The 24,116-nt window shown below is 32.5% G+C and overlaps 2 protein-coding genes across 5 annotated transcripts; one reads left to right on the top strand and one right to left on the bottom strand.

Moving 5' to 3' along the window:
* Positions 1-484: 484 nt before the first annotated feature.
* On the top strand, positions 485-6,690 carry LOC104891865 (nudix hydrolase 2). 4 transcript variants are annotated; one of them, XR_789866.4, is made up of 10 exons: positions 485-668; positions 3,508-3,716; positions 3,820-3,885; positions 4,097-4,234; positions 4,580-4,657; positions 4,746-4,796; positions 4,877-4,911; positions 5,170-5,278; positions 6,158-6,421; positions 6,517-6,690. XR_789866.4 is itself a non-coding variant. In XM_010677639.4 (9 exons), exons 2-9 carry the CDS (start codon positions 3,537-3,539, stop codon positions 6,362-6,364), a joined length of 864 nt encoding a protein of 287 aa, XP_010675941.2. In that variant the 5' UTR covers positions 486-668; positions 3,508-3,536; the 3' UTR covers positions 6,365-6,690. The 4 variants fall into 4 exon arrangements, 3 of the variants coding, with proteins under 3 accessions (XP_010675941.2, XP_048498422.1, XP_048498421.1); XM_010677639.4 differs by having other exon boundaries at positions 486-668; positions 6,158-6,690; XM_048642465.2 differs by having other exon boundaries at positions 489-668; positions 3,586-3,716; positions 6,158-6,690.
* A 4,236-nt stretch (positions 6,691-10,926) lies between these two features.
* On the bottom strand, positions 10,927-12,628 carry LOC104891863 (fasciclin-like arabinogalactan protein 1). Its single transcript, XM_010677637.4, has one exon. The coding sequence runs from the start codon at positions 12,477-12,479 to the stop codon at positions 11,235-11,237; it is 1,245 nt and encodes a 414-aa protein (XP_010675939.2). The 5' UTR covers positions 12,480-12,628; the 3' UTR covers positions 10,927-11,234.
* Between the last annotated feature and the right edge of the window lie 11,488 nt (positions 12,629-24,116).

Genomic DNA, 24,116 nt, shown 5'->3' on the forward strand with positions numbered 1-24,116 from the left:
AAGCCCGTTGCATTTCACTCTAACCTAACACTATTCTAGGTTCCATTCTCTTCTCCTTTCTTTATTTTCTTGATTCTCGAACTACAATAGACAATTTCAAAAAATAACTCGGTAATCTTACGAAATGAATTAAATTAACCACTAAATGGATTAAGCTAGTCACTGAATGGGTTAAAGAATATCCTTACTGAATCAATTAATCTGGTCACGAAATAAATTACACTGCTCCCTAAATCGATTAAACTAGTCACGATATAAAAAAAGTGGCATGTTCTCTTCTTAATATGAGCTTGGACCATGCCTGATATTAAATTAAAAGTAGGGCGTAGGCAGTCTCTCACACGATAACTATACTTGTAAATCAAATAATATAAATAACCCCACCCTATAAATAAAACAAAAAAAAGTCAATAATTTGCACCAAAAATGAAAATCTAATAAAGTTGATTAAGAGTTCTATGTATCAAAAAATGATGATTGTATGTGTACCCGCTCTTCTCTTCCCCATATTAGCCGGCACCTCCATATAATGCCACCATTAAACTTCTCCACTCAAAAAACCAATCAATCTTTCTCTTTCTCTCTCATCTTTTTCCTCTCTCTACATATTTTTTTTGGGTTTAACTTAGAACACTAAGTTGGAATTCTTCATCTTTCTGACTTTCCAGGTTCAAATTTTACTGCTTTTCATGCTTTTAATGTTATATTTTTATCAATTTTTTAGTTGGTATTTGATCAATCTATTAATCTTATTATATAGTTGCTATGTCAAATGTTGGAGGATTAAATTTTAGTTGGTAGGATTTGTTATTTGTGATAATATTAGTTATTGAATTTGTTTGGATTTATTTAGATCAAAGAATTAGTAGTGATGAAATAGGTAATTTTGATACCAAATTTACTCATTTTCACTCTGATTATATGTTGATTTGAGTTATCTTTTATCTTAATTTTGTTGTGATGGGAATTATTTAGATTCTTGGGTAACAATGTGGTAAAAGTTGACAACTTTGTTAGTAAGATATTGAGTATCTTTTTTTTTTTGGGGGGGGGGGAGAATGGTGGGTTTTTCTTGGTTATAATCATGGTAAAGTTGACAACTTTAGTTCATTATAGAAACGATTATGGGATAGAGAGATTACTTTTAGAACTTTTGTGTCATTGGTAATGATGCAATTTTTCTCTTATGTTTCTGGGGGGAGGGTGTTGTGTTGGGTGTGAAAGTGGTTAATTGTGTTAGCTTGGAATAGAGTGTGAAAATGACCACATGAGGATTATTCACGGTGTGAAACGAATGAGAATGGATACAAGGACAAAATTACCAATTCGCATTTCTCGGATCACTATTTTGGGGGTTAGCGAATTAGGTAACACCAGCGTGAGTGCGTGACCACATGAGGATTATTCACGGTGTGAACGAATGAGAATGGATACAAGGACGAAATTACCAATTCGCCTTTCTCATATCCCTATTTTGGGGGTTAGCGAATTAGGTAACACCAGCGTGAGTGCGTGACCATGAGAGATGACTCCATTTTGTTGTGTTTAATCTAGATGGTGTATGCAATAAACTTGGTCTTTTGTGCTTTGATGTTAGTCTAAGGGAGATTGTCAAGTTGATCATTTTCTAGCGTAGAGTGGTGGTTGACCATGAGGGTAACTTACAGTAAGACTAGTATTGAGTAGTTGCCTAATCTGATGAGTTAAATGGTGTTCTTTGGGTTCTCCCCGTCTTTACTTCATGAGATTAGGAGACCTTGAGAGTCAACTTGAAGTCTTCCCTTAAAAGGGTTAGACATTTGACTTCCAATATCCAGCACTTCAAAAATGACATCACCATCCTTCAATAAACCAGTCAAAAGTTTTATCCTTTGAATTGAACATAAGGACTAAGAATTCATTTATATGTGTAGTACTTCCTATGACTTTTATCAGTTTACCACTTGCATTTTCAAATTCAAAGTTCATTAACTTTGACCTTATTATTTCACTAAATATATGGAAGTAGTACTTCACAATCCACATCTTCATGTGAGATATTGTTAGATTCGATTCAATTTGTAGATTTAAGATATCAACTTTTTATAATTTTTATTATTATGTAGTACCTCCGCTTCTAACTGATTTACATAGTTTTCCTAATAACCAAGGAATACGGGATATGAAGGGTAAAAGTATGGGAGATGGAGAGGAAAAGTTTGTGAGAGAAGAAACGGTAACCATTAAAGTTAAATGCATCACATGGAGATCGGATTGGACAAAAGTTGTAGGGGCCCACGTCCAACAAGGGTTAAAAACAGTATGTAAATTGAAAAGAAACGGTCTGAAAAGAAAGATGCGTAGATTAAAATGAAACCGAGGCTGTATTAAAGATATCAATGTTCAAAGGTCCATCTTCCAAACCGTAAAAGAAACAAAAGAGTAAACTTATCAGAGATGAAGGGGGTTATTTTCTAAGTGAGATACGTAGCCTCGATCTTTTCCATAGACTGTGTCCTCAGTGGGAGTGGTCAAGTGGAGGTTGTGGGCCTGTGGCTTATGTCTTGGTCAATGTTTGTGTTATTCATCATACTATGGAAAAGTGACATATTTCTTGTTACGATTTTCAGACAACAGGACACTTTTTTCTGGCAGTAGTCAGTTTGGGTGCAGGAATAATTTTTCTTAGATAGATAGAAATCAACTGACAAGAATTAAGAATTTTAGGAGATACCACAAGTTAGGAATCTTATAGTTGTATCCTACAAGGGTTGTCTTAATTTGAAATCAAGTCTGCGTTTTACAACTACTGACTTTTTACTGTTAATAGTCACTCACTCCCTAGAAAGGCCCCTTTGTAGCTCCTAGTGACATCTAATTTCTCCAAAATTACTCATCAATTTAACAAACAGAAGTAGAAAATTCTGAGCTCTTGAAACTAAGGTAAATTGTGCTAATATATAGATTTATCATTTGTAGCATTTGAAACAGACGTGCAAGAAGTTATTGTTCAAAGCACAAAGAGAGAGAGAGAGAGGATGGAAAGAATGCGAACAAATTTGTGGAAAAGTAAGAAAGTAAGACTTATAATGGATAAAATAGAAAAGTCAAAACTATGAGGAATTAGCAAATGAGTGAAGCGTAGAGGTACTCATAATATATACTCCCTCCGTTCATGAAGTTCTACTCATCTGCTTTTTAGTGGTCTCTAAGGCATAAGTTTAACTATTAATATCTTCAATCTTCAATTACATCTTAATAGATTTTTTCTTGTTTTTTCTTTTTGATATGGACGAAGAGAAGAATTATGAACATTGAGCTGGATAAAGATCCTAATGGGTCCTGAATTATAGTAGGTTGTACAAAATTAAAATAAATAGTCTAAGATTGATTATACGGAGAGATTACACAAAATGACATGATCACATTGCTTTTATTGTCAGTCCTAATTTTGAGTTTACTTTCTTTTTTGTATTCTCACCTGGTGCTGAACTGTAAGAAGCTCATTCCTTAGTTCTATTTCTTCAGGCTGTAGTACACGTATAGCCATTCAATCCATGTCCAGTTCTTTGGATCCTTCGCAATTGACAGATAATATGGGTGCAGAAGATAGAGTCCAGCTGCTTCCTGCAGTCAACGACAACCATGGAGGTGTCACTGTGAATATGGAGGATCCTATGGATTCCAAAGTCTTCCTTGGAGCACTTAGAGCTTCAATGTCTCAATGGAAGCATGAGGTATCTTTCATCCTTATTCTTGATGAGTATGAGTTGTGCTGTCACTGCATTGCCAACTTGTTTGTTCTTATTGCTGATGAGTATTCACGCTATGCTTTGGCAGGGCAAGAAGGGTGTGTGGATAAAATTACCCATTGGACTTGCAAACCTTGTTGAAATTGTGGTTAAGGTACGCCCACAAGCAGGAAACACAGAGAAGGAAACTAGATTGACACCAATTAGCTTTACAGACTTCTACATGTCTGTTTTTTTTAGACTTCAATCACTAGAATAATAAACTTTTTTTTCTTCGATAAAAGCGTAATCAACTATTCCTGCCTACATTATGGATTCATAGTATTTTTAGCTGTCGTTCTGTAATTCTCTTATGTTGATTATAGGAGGGCTTTTGGTACCATCATGCAGAGCCAAATTATTTAATGCTGGTTTACTGGATTCCTGAAACTATTTCTACAATTCCTGCAAATGCTACACATCGCGTAGGAGTTGGTGCTATTGTCTTAACAGAGAACAGAGAGGTAATACTTTGTTCTCCTTATCTGATATATGTGCAATCGCTTGATCAGTTCATTTCCATAAATCCATTGCGGCGCTTTCTCCTACATAAACAAATGATGGTCTATATGATGTGGAAATGCTTTAGAAGAATCATTAAATTGTTATTCCTCTCCTTATACAATGGTATTAGTAGGGCTAACATCTATATAGCACATTTCACAGTCCTGAAAATACTTAGTCATAATCTAGCCTTCATATTATCTATGATTAAGATAAAAGAAGCCTGTGCTGTTTTTTTGCCTGATCTGAATACCATGCTTCATATTAAAATTAGTTTGCTGAGCTTGATGTATTGGTGTTTACAGATGCTTGTAGTACAGGAAAATAGTGGCAGATTTCAAGGAACTGGTATCTGGAAGATCCCTACAGGAGTTGTTGATGAGGTACATCATGGAGAAATATCTGCTCTCCATTTCCAGTAGTTTTGCTTTACCCATTCTGTGAGTTTCTATAGGCATCTTTAATGTGTAGGGTGAGGATATATTTGCGGCAGCAGTCCGAGAAGTTAAAGAAGAGACAGGAGTAAGTGGTCTTTTAATATCTTCCATTCCAATTGAGAAAAAGAGACTCCAATCTTTAATAATGCAACTCTGCCTCTTCAGATTGATACAGAATTCACCGAAGTAGTAGGGTTCAGGTATGTCCTTTATATTCTTCCGGATTCTGGTAAATGCAAGTTTGAACTTTGAAGTACAGTACTTTTTAGTTTCTATAAAGAGGGTTGCATGAATGGAACTTGAAAGATGATAATGTGCTGAAGTAATTCTACGTTTGTACATGTTGCACTCTTGTGCCTTGCTTGATTTTGGTAGTATGCATACATTGGACTGTAATTTATCAGGTGGACAGACCACAGAAACCTTATGCCTTCATTTGTACTTCAATTGTTATGCAGGCACACTCATAAGGCATTCTTTCAAAAGTCAGACTTGTTCTTTCTTTGCTTCTTGCGCCCTTTATCTTTCAAAATTCAGAAGCAAGATTTGGAAATTGAGGCAGCTCAGGTACCAACTAAACCATGGCAACAATCTTATCTGTTGTCCTTATGTGTTCTTGCTGCTGTGTTGTTATCTTCTCCCCTTGAATTCCTCTTACTTGTTATGGGATCAAGTTGGAGTTTCGTGTTGTGAAAATTTGATATCATGGAGTTGATCATTTGCTTCTTTCTTTTGAAGTGCTAACCAATATGTAGTGCGTGCCTGCAAAAATGCTTTTGGTGCTTTAAACTTGCTTAATAGTTAACACTGTTACATTAGGGTACTTTATTTCAATTGATCTTTCTGTGGCAGATCCTATATATATACCTCCCACTAGATTATTATTAAAACTAAGAGCTGAAAATCTGGTTTTTACATGTATGGTTGCTTTAGCTTTATATGAACTTTAACTCAGCTGAGAAGGCAAAATCTTTGCTCGCTGTCACCTTATTTATCTTCATGTTAAACCCTCCTTATGAGGGGAATACGAATGCATCTGAATGTAGAATATAACTGAAGGTGCAGGCTATTATAAACATCAATATACTTAGCTGAAGAAACTAGATGCCTACTTTAGCTATTCTATTAGAAATTCTGAATATTGGAGTCTGTATCGACTTGCAGATTCGTTGAGCTATCCGTTTTATGATTTGGTGAATTAGCTATAGTAACATGCGCTTCTGTAATTTTCCATCCTTGCTTATATGGCATTAACTCTGAACTTGTTCAAGGAACACGGTTAGAAAATATCTGTAGTAACCTTAAAAAGACTACCTTGCTGTAGAACGGGTTCATTTTGTAGGGGACATATAGTAGACTGTTACCATAGATATCTCCTGCAATTGCATTTGCCATTTGCGCGCCATAATAATCAGCTAACAAAATCTTTACCCTTTCTTTTTGTAGTGGATGCCATTTGCCGAATTCGCTGCACAACCTTTCGCTCAGAGCTCTAGTCTTTTCAAGAACATAGTCAATCTATGTGCAGCAAAGTTAGACAAGAATTATGCCGGATTTTGCCCGGTACCCTCAAAAGATAATAAAGGGCCTTACATATACATGAACACCAGAGATTTACATCAACCAGATCACACAACTACAAATCGACTATGAAACGTCGAAGTTGGATTATATTGTAACATTCTTGATATAACTCCATATATTATTCAGGTTATTCTGTGTCTTCTATCTCCTCCTGAATCTATTGTAATACCTTCATTTACTTGGAATTTTGATGCTCAAAAATATGTTTGAGGGAATTGCAGAGTTTGGATGAAATTCTTTGGAGATTGTAGGGAAAATGTCTAACCAGGAGGATAAAAAATTGTAATAGAAAGTGAGCATCATATTAGAACATTCTTTCAGATTAACTGATGTGAATGTAAAATATTGTAATATCTGATGGTTAAAGGTATATTATATAAGCTGTGTTTGTTGCATATGTTATGAAAATAACTTTTTTCTGTTTGGAATTAGTTATCACGTTATAATATGGTTTAAATTGTAAACTGTTGTCAAACTCTAAAAGTACTTGAGCATGTTGCTGGTGAAACGAAGTTCATTCTGAAAATATAAGATGGATTGGTTCTTAAGCAAAAATATACTTTTCCATCTCTCTTAAGAGAAGAGTGTCCTAACTCTTTATTACTATATTGCAAAAAGAAAAGCACAGTTTCCTTTCATCGTCGTATTAAAAAAAGCTCTATTTAACGAAACATATTATAACTGATTTTTCTTATAAATTTTAAAAGAAAGATACACTATCACTATCACTATTGCATAGTGAGTGTACTTAATATTTCATATTTTGTGTTCTGTGTTATACAAATTTGTATGTTGCCATCTTATTACCAAATTGGAGATATCTTTTTGGTTTCTTTTTGTAGTAGAAATTAGATCTGGGCATGGACATGGGCTAAGCTTAGGGCAATGCTGGGCTGGGCTGGGCTGGAGACAGTCAGTGGTGGATTGTGGCAGGTCATCCCTATAATTTGCAAATTCTGTCCACGGGTCTGTAGGCCGGGCTCGTGCCTTATGTGAGCTTGGCCCGTGTCTTATGTTATTTTTTGGATTCTTGACGGGTTTAGACTAAAAATAAAGTGAAGGGACATTCGGCCCACGGACTGGATAAGCAGGTCGTGCCAAGTTGAGCCTAAATAATATTTATTGAGTGTGGCAGGCTCGCGGCCCACATAACGCACAACAGGCTTGGGTCGCGTGTCAGCTTGGCCCATACCTGCCTCTAATAGAAATAAAGACACCATATTCTCTTCAAATTCTCTGTGTCTATTAAAATATCACTCCTGAGTTTTTAGAACTCAAAAATTATATGCATTATTCTGAAACAATTACCAAGTGTCAACAGCTTGATTTGATTAATTTATTAGGAGACAGAAATGAAGACGTTCTGAAACAATTTTGTAATAAATGTTGTTGCTGAATTTACTGTTTAGCAGTTGGTTAAAATGGAGATGAGTGCCGCCAAAATGAGTTGGACACCAATAGAGTTAAGTTAAGTTAACTGTCAATTGGGTCCAACGGCCAACTCATTCCTTCTCATTTTGCATGGTCACATGTCCACCCTATCTTTAGATAGTTTTATGTGCCTTCATTTCTTGCATAAATTAGCTTATGGTCCCCCTCCAATTAATTCTCACTAGTATCTGTTGCACGCGATGCGTACGTGACATTATATGTAAGTGATTTCGTAGAAGTTTCTAATCTAATTGTCGTTCAAATAATATTATTCTATTTTTATGTTTTTACTAGTGCAAATGTAATATGTAACTACTTTACATTTCTTTTTTTTTAAAAAAAAAAGAAGAGAAAATGCAATTAATATTTGTTTTTTGAAGGAGAAAATGCAATTAATAATAACTGTCTTTTTTAGTATACTCACTCTTATTTAACATGGTGACCTTTTTTTATATATAATAATCTTTTTAAATTTTAAGTTATATTATACAATTAATATTTACCATAGTGATTGTTTTTTTTATTAATATAGTCACTCTTTCTTACATTAGTTTATCATGATGAAAATTTAACTTTGTGATGTAGTAACCTTTTTCTTTCACATAGTCAAAAACCTATATATACTCATCTTATATATCTATTTTGTTTTAATATAGTGACCCTTTTTTTTTCATAAATCACATGAATTAGCATCGGGTTCACACTAATTTAGTGTGGACCAAGTTCATATAATTTTTTTACTACTCTATTTATCACCAACTGATTTTATGATGGAATCCTACCAACCTTGTACGTGGTCAAACTTACGAAGTTGACCCATATATAAATTAGGAAATAATTACCGTATATTGAAGAATTATAGAAATAATGACTAATATATAGATTAGCATATCATATAGAAGACCCATATCAATTAGCATCATTTTCTTAATATATTCAAATGATTCACACCAAACCTAAGTCATATTGTAAATGATTATTATGTAGACTAAATCTGGAACTCGCAAAGACCCAAGTTTTTCCACAATTTGAGCCGTGAAGTACTCCTGCTTCTATGCAAACTTTGGAGCCAACTATTGCATCAGCATTTACCCAAACTACATTTTGTTATGTATACCCGAGTTCATCTATGGAGTAGAAAGTACTCCACTTAAATTTAATGCTTTAGAGAGTAAGTACATGTGTATGATATATCTATATGTATACCCGGCTGTATCGAGTATTAAAATACAAAAAATATACATTTTTTTTACATCAAGAAAACTTGCATTAATTAAACAATAACGGACAAACTATTGCTAATACAACTAAACATAAAACAAATAAAAACCTAAAAGAGCTTTAGTAGCTCTTACACGCCCTAAAAACATAAACAAATACAACCGACAGAGAGTCGCATATTAAGGAAGGAGTCGTTAGTCGATGATTGTGTTGGTGGAGTCAAAAATCTGATAATGGATGGAAGAGGTAGGAGAAGCGAATGTCGAGCACGATCCCGACAACGAACAACCAATGGCGAGCTAGGTTATTGAAACCGATTCAACTACGGGGGAAGGGGAAACCGACGAAACAAACAAAGAAAAAGAAACAGGGGGTGGGGAGGACTTACCAACGAACAGGGGAGGGGGAAACCCGCGACGAAGACGATGGCAACACGTAAAACCCCACGGAGGAGCGACTATGAGAATAGGGGAAACACGCGACGCACCAGATCTAGAACAGTCGAGCCATAACCAAAAACAGGGGGCTCAACGGCCGCCGTGAGGGCGCAGAGGCGACTCAGGCGGCTGAGGAGAGAGCTCTTAAATTCTCCCTAGGATTTCACGTTTTTTTGGAGATCATCATATTTATAAAAAAAAATATTATTATAGACAAAGTGACCATACTTTAAGTCTTTACTAGATGGTCAGATATATAATCTATCACTTTCTTCATTTTAAATTAATTGCAACATCGAAGAGGGTGATACAAATTTTAAGAATGCACATGACAAACACAAATTGAGAGAAATAGAAAGAGAGTCATGTGATGAGATGAGAATAGAGTTTTAGGCTCTTAGGCTCTGTTCTTTGGAATTTATTTTCAATTTAGTTCAGTTCAATTCACTTCAATTAACTTACTTTACACATTTTGCTTTCTTTACGTTAGTTATCCAATTCAATTCCTCTCAATCCAAAAAAACGGAGCCTTATATATATATATATGTAAGGATTTGACCTTTTTTTATATTGGGAAATAAGTAAATAGCATGGTGTTTGAACTTTGAAATCCTTAAGAAAGTGCAATTACACACTTTTAGAGTGGTTAGAAATAAGTGATTTGCATGAGATCACTAGGGTCCATATACATTAACATTGGTGATGTAATTAGTGGTCAATTCTTGTGGGGTTGTTTTGCCTTGTCATCTCATATGCTTTTTCACGTGTTATGTCCACCAATCACCAAACCAACCCCTTCCAGCTCACCTGCCTATTGCCTTTTAATTGGTTCTTTTTTCATCTTTTTCTTTTTCTTTTTCTTTTTATGAGGTAACCCTTCTAATTGGTTTATTCCTCCACAAACGATTATGATTTCTTTCTATTGTTTGGTCATTTTGATGGAAGCATAGGAACTTTGTTTTAATGTTTCTAGAGTATTTATGTAGATTTAAAGGTGTTTTAAGGATACATAATACTCTTCATTTTAACTCAAGTATCTGTGCTGCATCTTTGACAGTCGGACATAGATTTAATACTTTGATAATTCGTTTTGAGCTAAAAAACTAAAAAGTTAAAAAAAATAGTTGAATCGAACACTTGAACACACGTATTCATACCTGACATGAATATTCGAGTCCAAACAATATAACTAAAACTATACTATTAAAAAATCAGAAACCTTACTCTTATATTTTATAAATATTTAAGACCATTTTATGTAGTGTCATTAATAATGGAGTTATCAACACGCAACAAGAGTAAATCATTGAGTCAACTTAAGATTTGACCATACTTATTGTGATTTAGATCTACTTAAATATTTGAACCATTGCACAAGTTTTTTTATTTTTATTTTGTAGAAATACTATATTTTAAAAATCACATAAATCTCTCACTCAAAACTTTGGATTCTTCAAATATATCAATGCACATAACTCTAATTTGAAGTACTATTATAAATTATAAATAATGACAAAGAATTTAGATATCATGACCAAAAAATACACATAAATAAATCACCATAAATTATCTTCAATTTTGTGTGTCTACAATTTCTCAACCCGAAACGAAAATTACAACCAATTAATCATTTAAAAAATAAAATCCTACAAAAAAAAACACACACAAAAAAAACAACAAACCAAAAAAAATAAAAATTACACAACAATAACAATTTGGGAAAACACCATCATAAATAAAAACCAACATTACAATCTTCTTCTTTTTTCTTTTTTACTTTTTTTCAATTTATAATAAACCCAAATTAATTATTTCCCCTACTTTTTTTACCTCATCGAAACTATGTCGTTTCACATCATGACACAAAATCCCACCGACACTATCACCATCCAAAGAAACCCTAAGTTTCTCTCTCCTCCATTACTCGAATCATCCGCCGAATCATCTGCACTCGGCTCATCCGCACTCGGCTCATCAGCCGGCGCATCAGCCGACGGTGGCGCCGGCGGTGACTTATGATGCTTCTTCTTCGACGACTTCGGCGCCTCAGCTTCCGGCGCCGGCGCCGGAGCCGGCGAAATCTCAGCCTTCTTGAAAATCTCCTTCGGCTTCAAAACCTTATCAATGGTGTAAATCGCAACAGGCTGTTCATCAAGCAAAGTTCCAGTAACTTTCGCGGTAACAATCTTCGTCTTCAAAGTAACAGTTCTTCCTTCATTCTGCACAGTAAAATCGAACTTTCTTTTACCGTCAGTCGCTAAAGTGTTCATCAATCCATTGCTAGACTTCAACATTTGCATCGAGTAATAAATCGGAACTCCATGGAAAAGCAACAACGAACTCTTCTCATCTTTCGTTAGGTTTTTAAATTTCGGCAAAAAACTCTTAAAAACGTCGTCAATTGGACAAAAAACCGTCAATCCACCTTCGACATTGTTAGTATAAACTTCCAAAGCGTCGGGAAAATCCGTCAAAGTATCGGCGAATGATTTACATCCGTGCGCCGACATCACGTCGGTGATGTTCTGTAGCTCCGGCGCCGGCGCCGGAGCTAAAGCGTCGGGATTAGATAATACATGACTGATTTGAATAACAGAGATATTATAAGGAATTTCTTTGATTGATTTGACAAAAGTTGAATCTAGGGTTAGGGTTCCGTCGTCGGAGTCGGCGTCTTTAGTGGCGGCGAAGCCGACTTTACCGCCTTTGAGATCGGTGATATTGACGAAACCGGAGGTGCCGGGTGCGGAACCGGTGGCTTGGTACATTGTGGCGGCAAGGGCGGTACCATCGGTTATTTGATGTAGTTTCTTGGCGCCAAAGTAATCTAAGAGTACATGGAGGGAAAGGACATTTTTGAGGGAGGAAATAGGGAGGTGTTTGGCAATTAGAGCGTTCATAGCGGCATTGTCGACAGCTAGGACGGTGATGGTTAATCGAGTGTTAATCTCCGCGGCGAGGTGGGTGGTGGTGAGGTAGTGGTTGAAGGTGGAGAATTCAGGGGATTTGGCTAGGATTTTGGTGATGTTATGTGCATGGGATGTGGTTGTAAGGAGGAGTAGGAGCAATGCTCCTAAAACAAGAGGTTGTTGCATTGTGTTTTTTTTTGCTTTTGGTGTGTGTGTGTGTGTGGAAGTGGTGAGAAATGAGAAGAAATGAATGAGATTGGGAAATTGAAGTGTGTTTAGGGGGGAGTAAAGTAGTGGAGTTGAGAGGTAGAGTGAGTGAGTGAGTGAGTGAGTGAGTGAGTGAGTGAGTGAGTGAGTGTGAGTGTGAAGTTGGGTGGAAAGTGGGTTTAGAGTTGTGGTGGATTTACAATTTGAGCCATTATGATGAATCTATTGAGATTTTATTGCTAGGATTTTGGAGTTTATTGATTATACCATGGAAAAACCATGAGAGAATAGGGATAGATTGTTGTGTGGTGCAAGTGTGCAACTAATTAGATTTTTTATGTCAATTAAAGATTATGAATCAATTAATTTTTGGAAATTATTGTGCAGGGTAAATTGTTATGTGGCTTATGTGCTCCTATTATTTGGGAATTTGTGTTGAAACTGAAAAGGTTACTAGTTATGTTTATTTGTTGATCAGATGTAGTTATCTCGTTGTAAATTTATTTTTTTCAATGTGTCGACAAGGTAGCTAGAGGTTTAGAGATAGTGTCAAAAAAATACATATATATTTGGTAATAAAAATAATGATGAGAGTAGCAAAATTAATAAATGAAATATGAACAATAATTTGCCCTTCTAATTAGAGACTTCACCAAAATTTATAAACAAGGGATCATTTTCTTCAATCTTAAAGATGAGTTGTTGTTGTTATTATTATCATTATTATTATTATTATTATTATAATGACGTATTGGGTTAGTACAATTAGTATTATACTTGTCTCAAATGCTCCTATATTAATATGTAAGTCATATATATCATCAATAATTTCGATTTTATTCGATCTATAAAAATTTAATGATAACGCGATGGTTCTTTTCGAGGCAATATTTACTATTGTTGATCAAGGCAATCTACAATTGTCGTTAAGATAATATTATCTTATTGACGATAATCTCTTGGTTACGACGAATATTATTCACCTTCTAAAGATAAGTGTCGTGGTAATAGTATATTCCTCTATCATTTACTCGTAAGATATGATGTTAATAGATTTGTATATCCTCCGGATCTAATGTATTAAAGGTTGCATTTATTTAAAATAAACTAAGCTCCGTTAGTTAGAATAAGATTATTATATTATTATCTTAGGTGCAAATTGTGCAAATTAGTAGGTGCACACTTCTGTAAGAGAAGAATGAACATATACTAATAGATATGTACATATGTTCATTTGACTTGTTTGTCATGTATATATATTTATTTGACTTGCTATTCATGTTCATTTGACTTATTAATCATGTACATGTGTGCACCTTCCTCACCATACAGACGTGTGCACCATCGTCCTACCAATTATGCGAATTGTCATAGATTTATAGTGATGTAGCACACTGTTTTGGCATTATATATGAATTATCAATTTTTGTTTTCATTCGGTGTAAGTTTTTCCTATAGAACATGTCATAGTCGATCATTTGTCAAGGAACGACCATGGAATAAGTAACCTATTTTGAATTATTGATGGACAATTATATATTTGTGACTATGTGAGTTAGGTTGGAATAATTGTTCCATGGATTATTATAAGGAAGATTTGGTTCTTGAATTTAATTATGAGTATGCTCGAAAATGTGGAGTAATCATCTTTCATTAGTCATTAGTGCGGAAAACAAAGGTGATCTATGATGGAGGGTTACGTGTGGAATTATGCAACTTTCTTATATTGAAGCTGTCAAAGCTCAACATGCAAAAAATGGATTTTTTTTAATAAGTTGGTTGGTTTTATTACCTTTTTTTGCTGTTTTTGGGTGAATTGGACCCCATCAAGGTTGTTTTCTGGACTGATTCATCTGACCCAATCATGTGAACAAAGTGTATAGATGTTTTTAAAGGAGAAAATGTATATGTAGGAATACAGGATTGATCGTGTGGAGGGTTTTCTAACCTTCTTTTTATCTTATCTTATTAAAGAAAAAAAAATACAGGATTGTTGTTTTTCTTCTTTCTTATTCTTATGGTTAGAGTGTGTTGAAACTTAAAACTCGAAACATGTATTAAATTGAAATGAGTTGCAATAATACTACTACTAATGACATATATTGACATGCTCTTATGTTGGCAGCGGATTACTAATTTGATGTCATTTTCCAATGGAGTGTGGTAATTGTTATTTGTACGCACATTTTGGGATCTATATAAGCATTATATAAATCATTGGGCAGATACTATATATATCACAAATATTCTCTTATATAGGGTGTGTTCTATTCACCTTAAAAAATTAAACTTTAGGTCCAATAAGTTCGGATGATATCAGATCAGGTGTAATCAGGTTTAACACAACACTGAAAATTAAGTTTCAATTTAGATTTTTTAAAGTGAATATGATACACTCATAGTCTTTTTAGTCATAGAAATATTAACAACTTTCATAATGTATTTGGGTGTACATCAGCACATGTGTTTAGGTATAAGTACATCCAATACTATTTATTTATTACTTATTTATAAATTATTTGAAGGTAGTGAGTGTTTTATTCAAGTTTTTTTAATTCTTATTTTAACTAAAAAACTTATAGTAGAATTATATATGATTTCATTTGCTACGTATTTGTTATATGAAGTATTACATAATCTCAACTGAGTTCCTGTAATAAAAATTAAAATAATTTGATAGAGCAAATCCTAAAGAGCAAAAAAAAAAACGACATTAATTATATATACTACTATATACACTCAATAGTGTGATAGATTTTGCAATTTTCATGCACCAATAGATGTACAACAAACTTATTGTGCTGCCTTCATTCAAGTTAATTCTATACAATTTGTCTCTCTAAATGCTTGGGACTCTATATCAGGTCTTGTATGAGGATAGTCCCAAAGTTATTCATCTTATTAAAAAGAAAAACTATACATCTTGTAATTTGAAATTATATACAATATCCATGGATAATACTATAAAACTTTTGCTTGAGAAACTAGTAAGACCAAAAAGAGATGTAAATAGAAATACAAGAAAGGCGATCTTCTTTGTGAATAATCAAGAATTTAATTCAAAGCCTCTTATATATAAAGCTGGCTGTACTTTTTTTATACCCATATGAGCCGCGAAGGCAGTCTAAAGTACAAAGAAGGGGAGGGAGATTTAAACCCGTAACCTATCGTTTACAGCACCTCAATCTTAACCAATAGGATAAGACATATTTGATATAAAGCTAGTTGTATAACTGTAAAGAAAGATTTTGGATTCTCTAAGTACAGTACAAGTACTAAAATTCACGTGGTAATGGCATCTCTTAGACAGAAATCAAGGTCACATAATATATAAACAAAAAGAGTATTAATGCCGTAAACAAAAACACTCCATCTCAAGCATAGCATAAAGACTTAAAGAGCTTATGTTTTTTTATTCTTGCACTTTTAGCGCTGCCCAAGCAAGTAGATACCCCTTGGTATTGTGGGACCCCCTTATAAGAAACATATGCAAAATTTGGTTTAATTAGATTAATAATCCTAATCAATTAATTAGGGCTTTTAATTATTGTATAGTAAGTGAATTGGATTGCATTGTTAAAACTTAAAAAGCCAGGTGATCAATAACATAGCATAAGGACAAATGCCCTTTTAGGTGATCATGAGTAAACAAAAGTGAATTATCATCTCATGATTAGAGGAAATTAAATGAAATCCACCTATTTTAGGTTGTTTTAGCCTTTTGTTGTCTTAAAGAAATTTATCAAATAAGTACGAAATAATTTGGCTACAATTATTACATGTTCCTTCTTATTTGATGCATATGAGCTACGAAAGCGGTAAAAAGAAGGAGAGTGAGATTCAACCGAGTAATTTTAGATTTTAAAATTGCACGCAAAAAGTATACTATATAATCTCGTTGTATAAAAACCTTATACTAACTGATTTTTCATGTCATTGACGACAAAATCATACTATATTTGTTTATGTTTCATATGAATGAGTGTTAGGTTAATTAGCACCAATCATGTCATTTATATGTGCAATGTGCTAAGTATGATCTTCATATACTAAGTACTAACATAATCGTCGATTAATAAGGCTTCTCCTTATTATGTCAAACTTGAGACATAAAATTAACTAGCCTATTCTTTTGGGCAGTTATAAAGGTATACCATAAATAATAGTAATACTTCTACAAGAAAGCTTAATCAAGCTCACCAAGAAAAACAATTCAATTATGAGGAAATTTCAACTTTAAAAAAGATGGATCATGATTTATTGATTTTTTTTCTTTTTATTTATGTGACTCACGAAAGCAATATAAAGTACAAAGTAGGGAAGGGGGATTCGAACCTGTAACCTATCATTCATAGCACTTCAATCTTAGGGTGCGTTCTGTTCAACTTAAAAAATTAAGTTTCAGGTCCAATAAGTTCAGATAAGTTCAGATAAGTTGCAATAAGGTCTAATAAGGGCAATAAGTTCCAATAAGGTCTAATAAGGTCCAATAAGTTCCAATCAGGTTCAATAAGTTTCAATCAGGTGTAATAAGTTTCAATCAGGTCTAATAAGGTCCAATAAGTTCCAATCAGGTATAATAAGGTCCAAATAGTCAATGTTTAATAAACATTTGTATTATTGTCCATTATTTTGTTATTCATAATTTCATATCACTATTAGCTAATTATGTTATTATTAGAATTTCAATTAAAGTTCCACAATGATTATATAGTATTATACTTGTATTAGTGTCTATTATTTTATTATTTATTTGTATTATGTCTATTATTTTATTATTCATTTATATTATGTCTATATTTTATTATTCATATTACTATTAGCTGATTATGTTATGATTAAAATTTTTATTAAAGTACCACAATGTATAGTATTATACTTGTATTATTGTCTATTATTTGATTATTCATATTGTTATTAAATAATATTATAATCATGGTCAAATAATTAAGGTTAACAATAATAATAATAATAATAATTATAATATTTTGCAATTCGTCTTTAAATAACTAGAGATAACATGTTTTCGTTACTAATAACAATGAAGAAAGGAGTTAATGCTATCTACTTACCTTCACATTAATGCAAGTGAAGTGAGAATTTTTTATATGTGCCAATTTCCACTTGTTAGCAATAAATGTTAATTAACTTTTGATTTTCTACTAGTGTTTTATAAAATCAAAACAAGACTATTAGATATATTAGTGGTGAAAGTTATGTATAGGCAAATATATAAATAGTAAATTTTTTTGTTAAATTAATTATCATAAGAGATAATTAATAATCATTATTTTTTAAAGGACGAATTATAATAATTATTACTCCATAAAAAATTTTGAGGGGTAGTATTTACGTTAATGGTAATATTTATGTTATTCATGGTCAATGTTTTTGTCTAATAAGGTCAAATAAGTTTCAATCAGGTCCAACAAGGTCTAATAAGTTTCAATCAGGTTCAATAAGGTCTAATAAGTTTCAATCATGGCCAATAAGGTCTAATAAGCACCAATAAGGTCCAATAAGTTCCAATCAGGTTCAATCAGGTCCAATAAGTTGAATCAGGTCCAATCATGTTTAATAAGTTCCAATAAGTTCAGTTCAGGTTTAATAAGTTCAGTTCAGATAAGGTCCAATAAGTCCAGGGCCAATAAGTTGAATAGAACGCATCCTTAGGCTAAGTTCAGTTCACCTGAAATTTTCTGATTTGAACTTATCTGATCTGAACTTATTTTTTCTGATCTGATCTGATCTGATCTGATTACAAGATCTTATCTTTTAGATTTTTCTCAATATATAAGAAAAAATATAGTCATGGGAAGTCTTGTTTGATTCGTGTCAATGAGTACTTTATTAATATTCAATTATTATAATTTTTACTATATATGTAATGAAAGATATTTAATAATATAATGATTTTTAAATATAAGCATGATTTTATCTTATCTGATCTGATCTTAAATAAGCAAAAATAAGGTGAACGAAACATAACCTTAATCACTAAGTCAAAACATATTTGGTACCATGATGTATTGATATGAAGTTGGCGGAAATGTCAGTTGGTGGAGCCCAAACAGCCAAATTCAGACAAGAGTATTGTCCACATATATGAACAGAAAAATCAGACATAGCCAATTAAGCCAATTAAGCCAAATAAGCCAAGTAAGCAAGTTAATTTGTGCAATTTTATTTGCCCTTCGCCGACGTTTTTCTTTGTGGCTCATGGTTGGAAGCACGATAGGGTCCTTGACGGTTGCAATTTCACCCTCTTGTTTCTCCTAATTTTACAGATATTAGTGGTCAGTGGAGGTATTCAAGTTTGGAACTTTACTCAAAAATATTTGTAATGTACATTTGTAGTCCCAAGCTACGCTTGATCCAATTTCCAATATATAGTTGGGACTGCGTCTTCCGATCTTGAGGTTGGAGACTAAAGGGTTCAATTTTTATTAGGGGTACTTTAAGAGTAGGGATTTCAACAACCCTTCCCGTTTACTCTCATAGTGTAGCCCGCTAACACGAGTTGGGTGGACCTGTACGAGAATCCAATCAGGTAGGACAATTCATCTTACTAATCAAAAATAAAAATGTACATTTACAGTAAGTATCAACCATCAAGCCAATGAAAAGATAAGAAGAAGTATTAGTACTAGTCGACGTGAATGACCCGTCTTCTTTATGAAAAGATAGGAAAGCTAATAGAGTGGCTGGTTTTATGGCTTACAATGATCATTCCTATCATACGCTTTTGCATCAGTTTCCTCCTTATTGTATTGATTTTTCCCTCTCATTCGTAGATATTTCTTGTTTGGCAACATTCAATATGTATATAAAACCAACTTCATATTATTTTTGATGTTCAAATGGTTTTCTTCAAACTGTTTAAGTTCTTTTTTAGGCGATATCCGTTTTACTTTGTTTTCCTTTCAAATAGAGGACCGTTACTCTTTTATAACTGTCTTTATCTTTGAGAGAAACGAATAATATATTTTCAAAACGAGCTTTTGTTTCATGTCCTACAAGGTCTTCAATATATTGCAGTGAAGGGTACTGATCTTGTGTATGTTAACTTTGCAGTTGTGCTTTAAATTTCAACCTTTTCAACTTATTAAAATAACCCAATTATAAGTCAATTTTCAGCTCAATTAATGGAAATTAATCTAGTTAATAGAAACTCATCATATGTTCATTAGAATTACACCACCAAACATAAACAAATTAGTTAAAAATTACCAAAAATCAATCTTAATTCTTAACTAGTACTAGTCATTTTAATTAGCAAAGATCAATTAGAAGCCTAACTCTAATAAGTATAATTTATTTCATTCAAATATGAATCAATGGCAGACAACATAACCTAATTAAGCAATTAAATTACAATATTCTTGACTATCGTTGGCTCTAACGGTAAAGTTGTATTAGGGAAATTGTGCTAGTTACTAAAATAATCATCTAATCTTTATTCTTAGAAAAATCATCTACCTTGAAGAAAGGAAATCATGGCACATCAAATTAAAGGAGTCAAAAGTTCTAGAATCTCTTTTTATATTTTTTATATAAATATAAAAGTAGAACAAATTCTACTCTTTTCCCAATTACACTTCTTTTATGTTTTTCATGGTCCTAAAATTTAAGAGTAGTTGTTAATGTTTTCAGATTGCTTGACAAATTGTTAATTCTTTTTCCTCTTGTCAATTCCACCGCAAATCGATAGTGACCCACATTGAAAACAAATCATCATAAATTAGATTGGGTTTTTCTACGTAATTTCTTTGTGTTTTTCGAAATTCTACGTTGTATTCTTAAACTCTCTAACGCCACGCAAAATATCCTTATTAATAAATTTTATACTCTAAATTTCATTTAGTCTATAATTTATCAGATCATATTTCAAACATCAGTAATCTAACAATGCTATAAAATCCTCCTCTATTTCCACAAGGTAAGAAAGTCCCCAAATCTACTGTTTTATATCGTATATAAGAGTATTTTGTGTAATGTTAATAAATCTTAGGGGTACAACATGAAAATTTCAAAAACATCGGGTACAACATATAATTTCGTAAAATCAGGGGTACTATGTAGAAAAACCCTTTTTTAGAACGGTCCCTACATTTTTTGTACTTATTTTGTATTTTGGCTGTTATAATTATTATTATTACTATAATAATAATAATAATAATAATAATAATAATAATAATAATAATAATTGTTTCTCTGTTTCTCTTTATTTTTCTGTTTAGAATCTTTTTAAGAGAGAAAAGAAAGTTAAAGTAGGAAGAACAAACAAACACGAAAGGAGTAATGAAATATCTAGTCGATAATGAAATTAACGCAGTATTAATGAACTAATGAGAAAAGAAATCAGATTTGTTGAGCATCCCTAGCCATTTATTTAGGTTATAATCATCTTCTAATAAATTTTTCTTGTGGAGAGTACCTCATTAAATGAGATTTCTTACAAGTGCTTAGACAACCGAAAAATTTGCTGTGAAATGGTCGGTGAATAGCGTATCATCTCTAATTTCCATGAGCTGTGAAAGTCGTTATACAAATAAATTATGGAAAATGATGTATCATGTAGTAGTAGTACATGAACATCACCAAGGAAATTTGGTTAGACTACATGATTTGTGGTCGTTAGTTATAATACTCTTAACGCAAAAATTATTAAAAAAAAGGTATAATTTAAGTATAAAAATAAATTTAGTTATTAAATAGATTAAACTATTCACCGAAATAAATTATCCTGGTCACTATTGGGCTAATTCTCTTTTTAATATTGGGCTAAACATTACCTAATTTTATTTTAAAATAGGCGGTCTCCTATAAGACAAATTCCTCTTAACATGTTAGCTAAGGCTAGACAACTGAAATGTGGTTTGGGTACTTCGGGCCATGCCCACAGTTGTTATGTGTATTCACGGCCCGTTTGGTAGTCGTTAATAAATTGCGGTAATAGGAATGAATTTTAAGTGTAATTTTATTAGGGAAGCACCCTTAAAATCTCCATGGGGAGGCATTTTTTCTCCATGGACAAGCAATCTCACCCCTAAACTTGTGTTTTTGTCTCTAAGGGGAAGCAATTTTCATTACCACTCATTACCACCCTACAAGGTGGTATTGGATGGGAATGAAAATTCAAGAAGGAAAGTAGACACTTTAGGATAAATTAGCATTACCATGGTAATGGACAATGATATTTTCCACAAATTTACACAAAAATTCATTCCCATTACCACTATTTATGACCAACTACCAAACGGGCCGTCAGGGTCACTCGATCATGAAGTATTACCTACGTTTTTAGTTGACTCGTTTAACTTTTCAGGAAATTTATTGTTAGTTGACTCATTATTACATATTTCTAATCACTTTTTGACGGGAAAATGATACTTTTGAGTTGGTTCTTCTATATTTTACCCTCTTAATTTGTATTTTTCTCTTCTTTTCTTAATATGTATGCAAAAAACAAACGAATTAACTAGAAAAATAGAGGAAATATATGGTGATAATTTTGTGTAAATACGTATGTTAGAGAATAGGGAATGTGACCCTAGCTAATTTTTGTTTTAACTTCATTATATTTCAGTTCCAACTCTATAATTAACTTTGTTGTTAAATTGATTTCTTAGAACATTATTAGCTTGATGATCATATAGAAATTGGGTTGTTCATGTTACCCTCAAGAATGAGTAAAACAATAACCCATTCCTAAAAACTCAAAATATAGCAAATGTGTAAAACAATTAAACAAAGTATCAAAGATCTGGATATGTTTCATAAACTTTAATAATTATTGTGTAAAAAAAAAAATAATAGATGTTAAGATTTATATAAACAATAAAATTTGCTTGTTCAGTATCACATATTGACAAAATAAAAAAGTCACAGGGTTCAATTTAATAAAAGTAATAAATAAATCTGGTTACATCTAAGCATGACAAATCGGTTCTAAACTAGCTATACTTCTCCGTTTTTTATTACTTGCATCGTTTTCCATTTTTGATAATTCTCTATTACTTATATCGTTTCTATTTTTGGTAATATATATTCTCTCTTGTAGCATATAAGGCTTTTTTTTTTTTAACTCTTTTAACTTTAATCCTTGTGAAAAGAAACTATACAAGTAAGTAAAAATGAAGTATAAAATAATAAGTACTAGTATATGTAATGTATACAACATCTAAACGGAAATCTCGGCCAAACCTAAAAAAATAGGCCCATGTATAGAGAGGTCTTGTAGTGATACCGTAAGATATCTTGTATACTTTCTCCGTTTTATAATATTCGCTACATTTTTCATCGTAAGAAGTTTCACATTTACTGGCTAAACTTCCTTTTTTGATAACAAACTCTTTCTATCTCTCTTTCTCACACGGGTCCTTTTTCTTTTTTACTCTCTACCTCTTTCTTCTCCAAAAATTGCCTAAAAATCCGTGAATTGAGAAATATAACGAGTAATATGAAACGGAGGAAACACTCTGCCTCTATCTGTCTTTCTTTTAGTGATAGAAGCTTCTGTCTAACTTTAAATGCTTTTATTCTCGTATGGTTATAATGGTAGTAAAAGATTGGTGATTGGACACTAAAGACATGTAGTACAGCACCATGAGTTAAACCAATAAACAGTAAGAATATAAGCAAATTCAGTAAGGGCAAAAACGAAAGCAGATTGACGTACTTATCTAGCTGATAGTCTCATAGAATATTATATGATATGATAGTATTATGATAATAGAAGTTTAGTTTTCGGAGATAAGATTATAGTGAATAAGATAGAATTAGGAGATATAGAATAACTATAACTATTGTAGAACTATGAGTCTAGTTGGATATAACAAAAGGGCTCATATTAGGAAACTACCTCTAAAATATATCTTATTCCTAATACTAATCAAACACCACTTATCGGAAATATTCTTAAGATATTATTTCCATAAGATAATAAAATATATACTATCATATCTTTATTATCCGTAATATTCCTACTATTATTTCTCTAACAACCAATAATAGACTATCTATCATAAGTAATTTTGACCTTTAATATCTTCAATTCCGTATTAATAAAAAATATAAAAAGTTGATATTATGAAACTATACATAATACATTGAGACGAATCTAACAAAATCCCACATGTTTTTTTTTTATATATACAAATGAGAATATTCGGTCAAAAATTTTAAAGTTTGACCTACCAAAAATGAAGTACGCACTATATTATGGGACGGAGCAAGTATGATATTCTAGTAACTCGAATAATTATGTTATTCTCAACCAGAATATACTGGTGCAGTTCCAGCTGAACTGTAGACTTAAATTTCGTCTACTACATCTACAGCTTATAGATAACTTAACTTGGAACCTAAGTTGCACGGACAACACTGACACGGACACGAGGACACGGGAAAAACCAAATTCTAAAAGTAAAAAAAACCGTGGAGGAAACGTTAGAGAACATGATATTTTACAGTGTTGATCGTAGATTAGGCTATATTTTGAGAGGTTTAGAGATATTGAAAGGAAAAAGTAAGGTTGAGAGGGAAGACATTTCTTCTAGTAATAAAAAGCTATGTATGATCTCGTTTAAATTTACTATTTATCTTCAAAAGAAA

The sequence above is a fragment of the Beta vulgaris genome, chromosome 4 (assembly GCF_026745355.1).
Source record: "Beta vulgaris subsp. vulgaris cultivar EL10 chromosome 4, EL10.2, whole genome shotgun sequence".
Classification (NCBI taxonomy): domain Eukaryota; kingdom Viridiplantae; phylum Streptophyta; class Magnoliopsida; order Caryophyllales; family Amaranthaceae; genus Beta; species Beta vulgaris.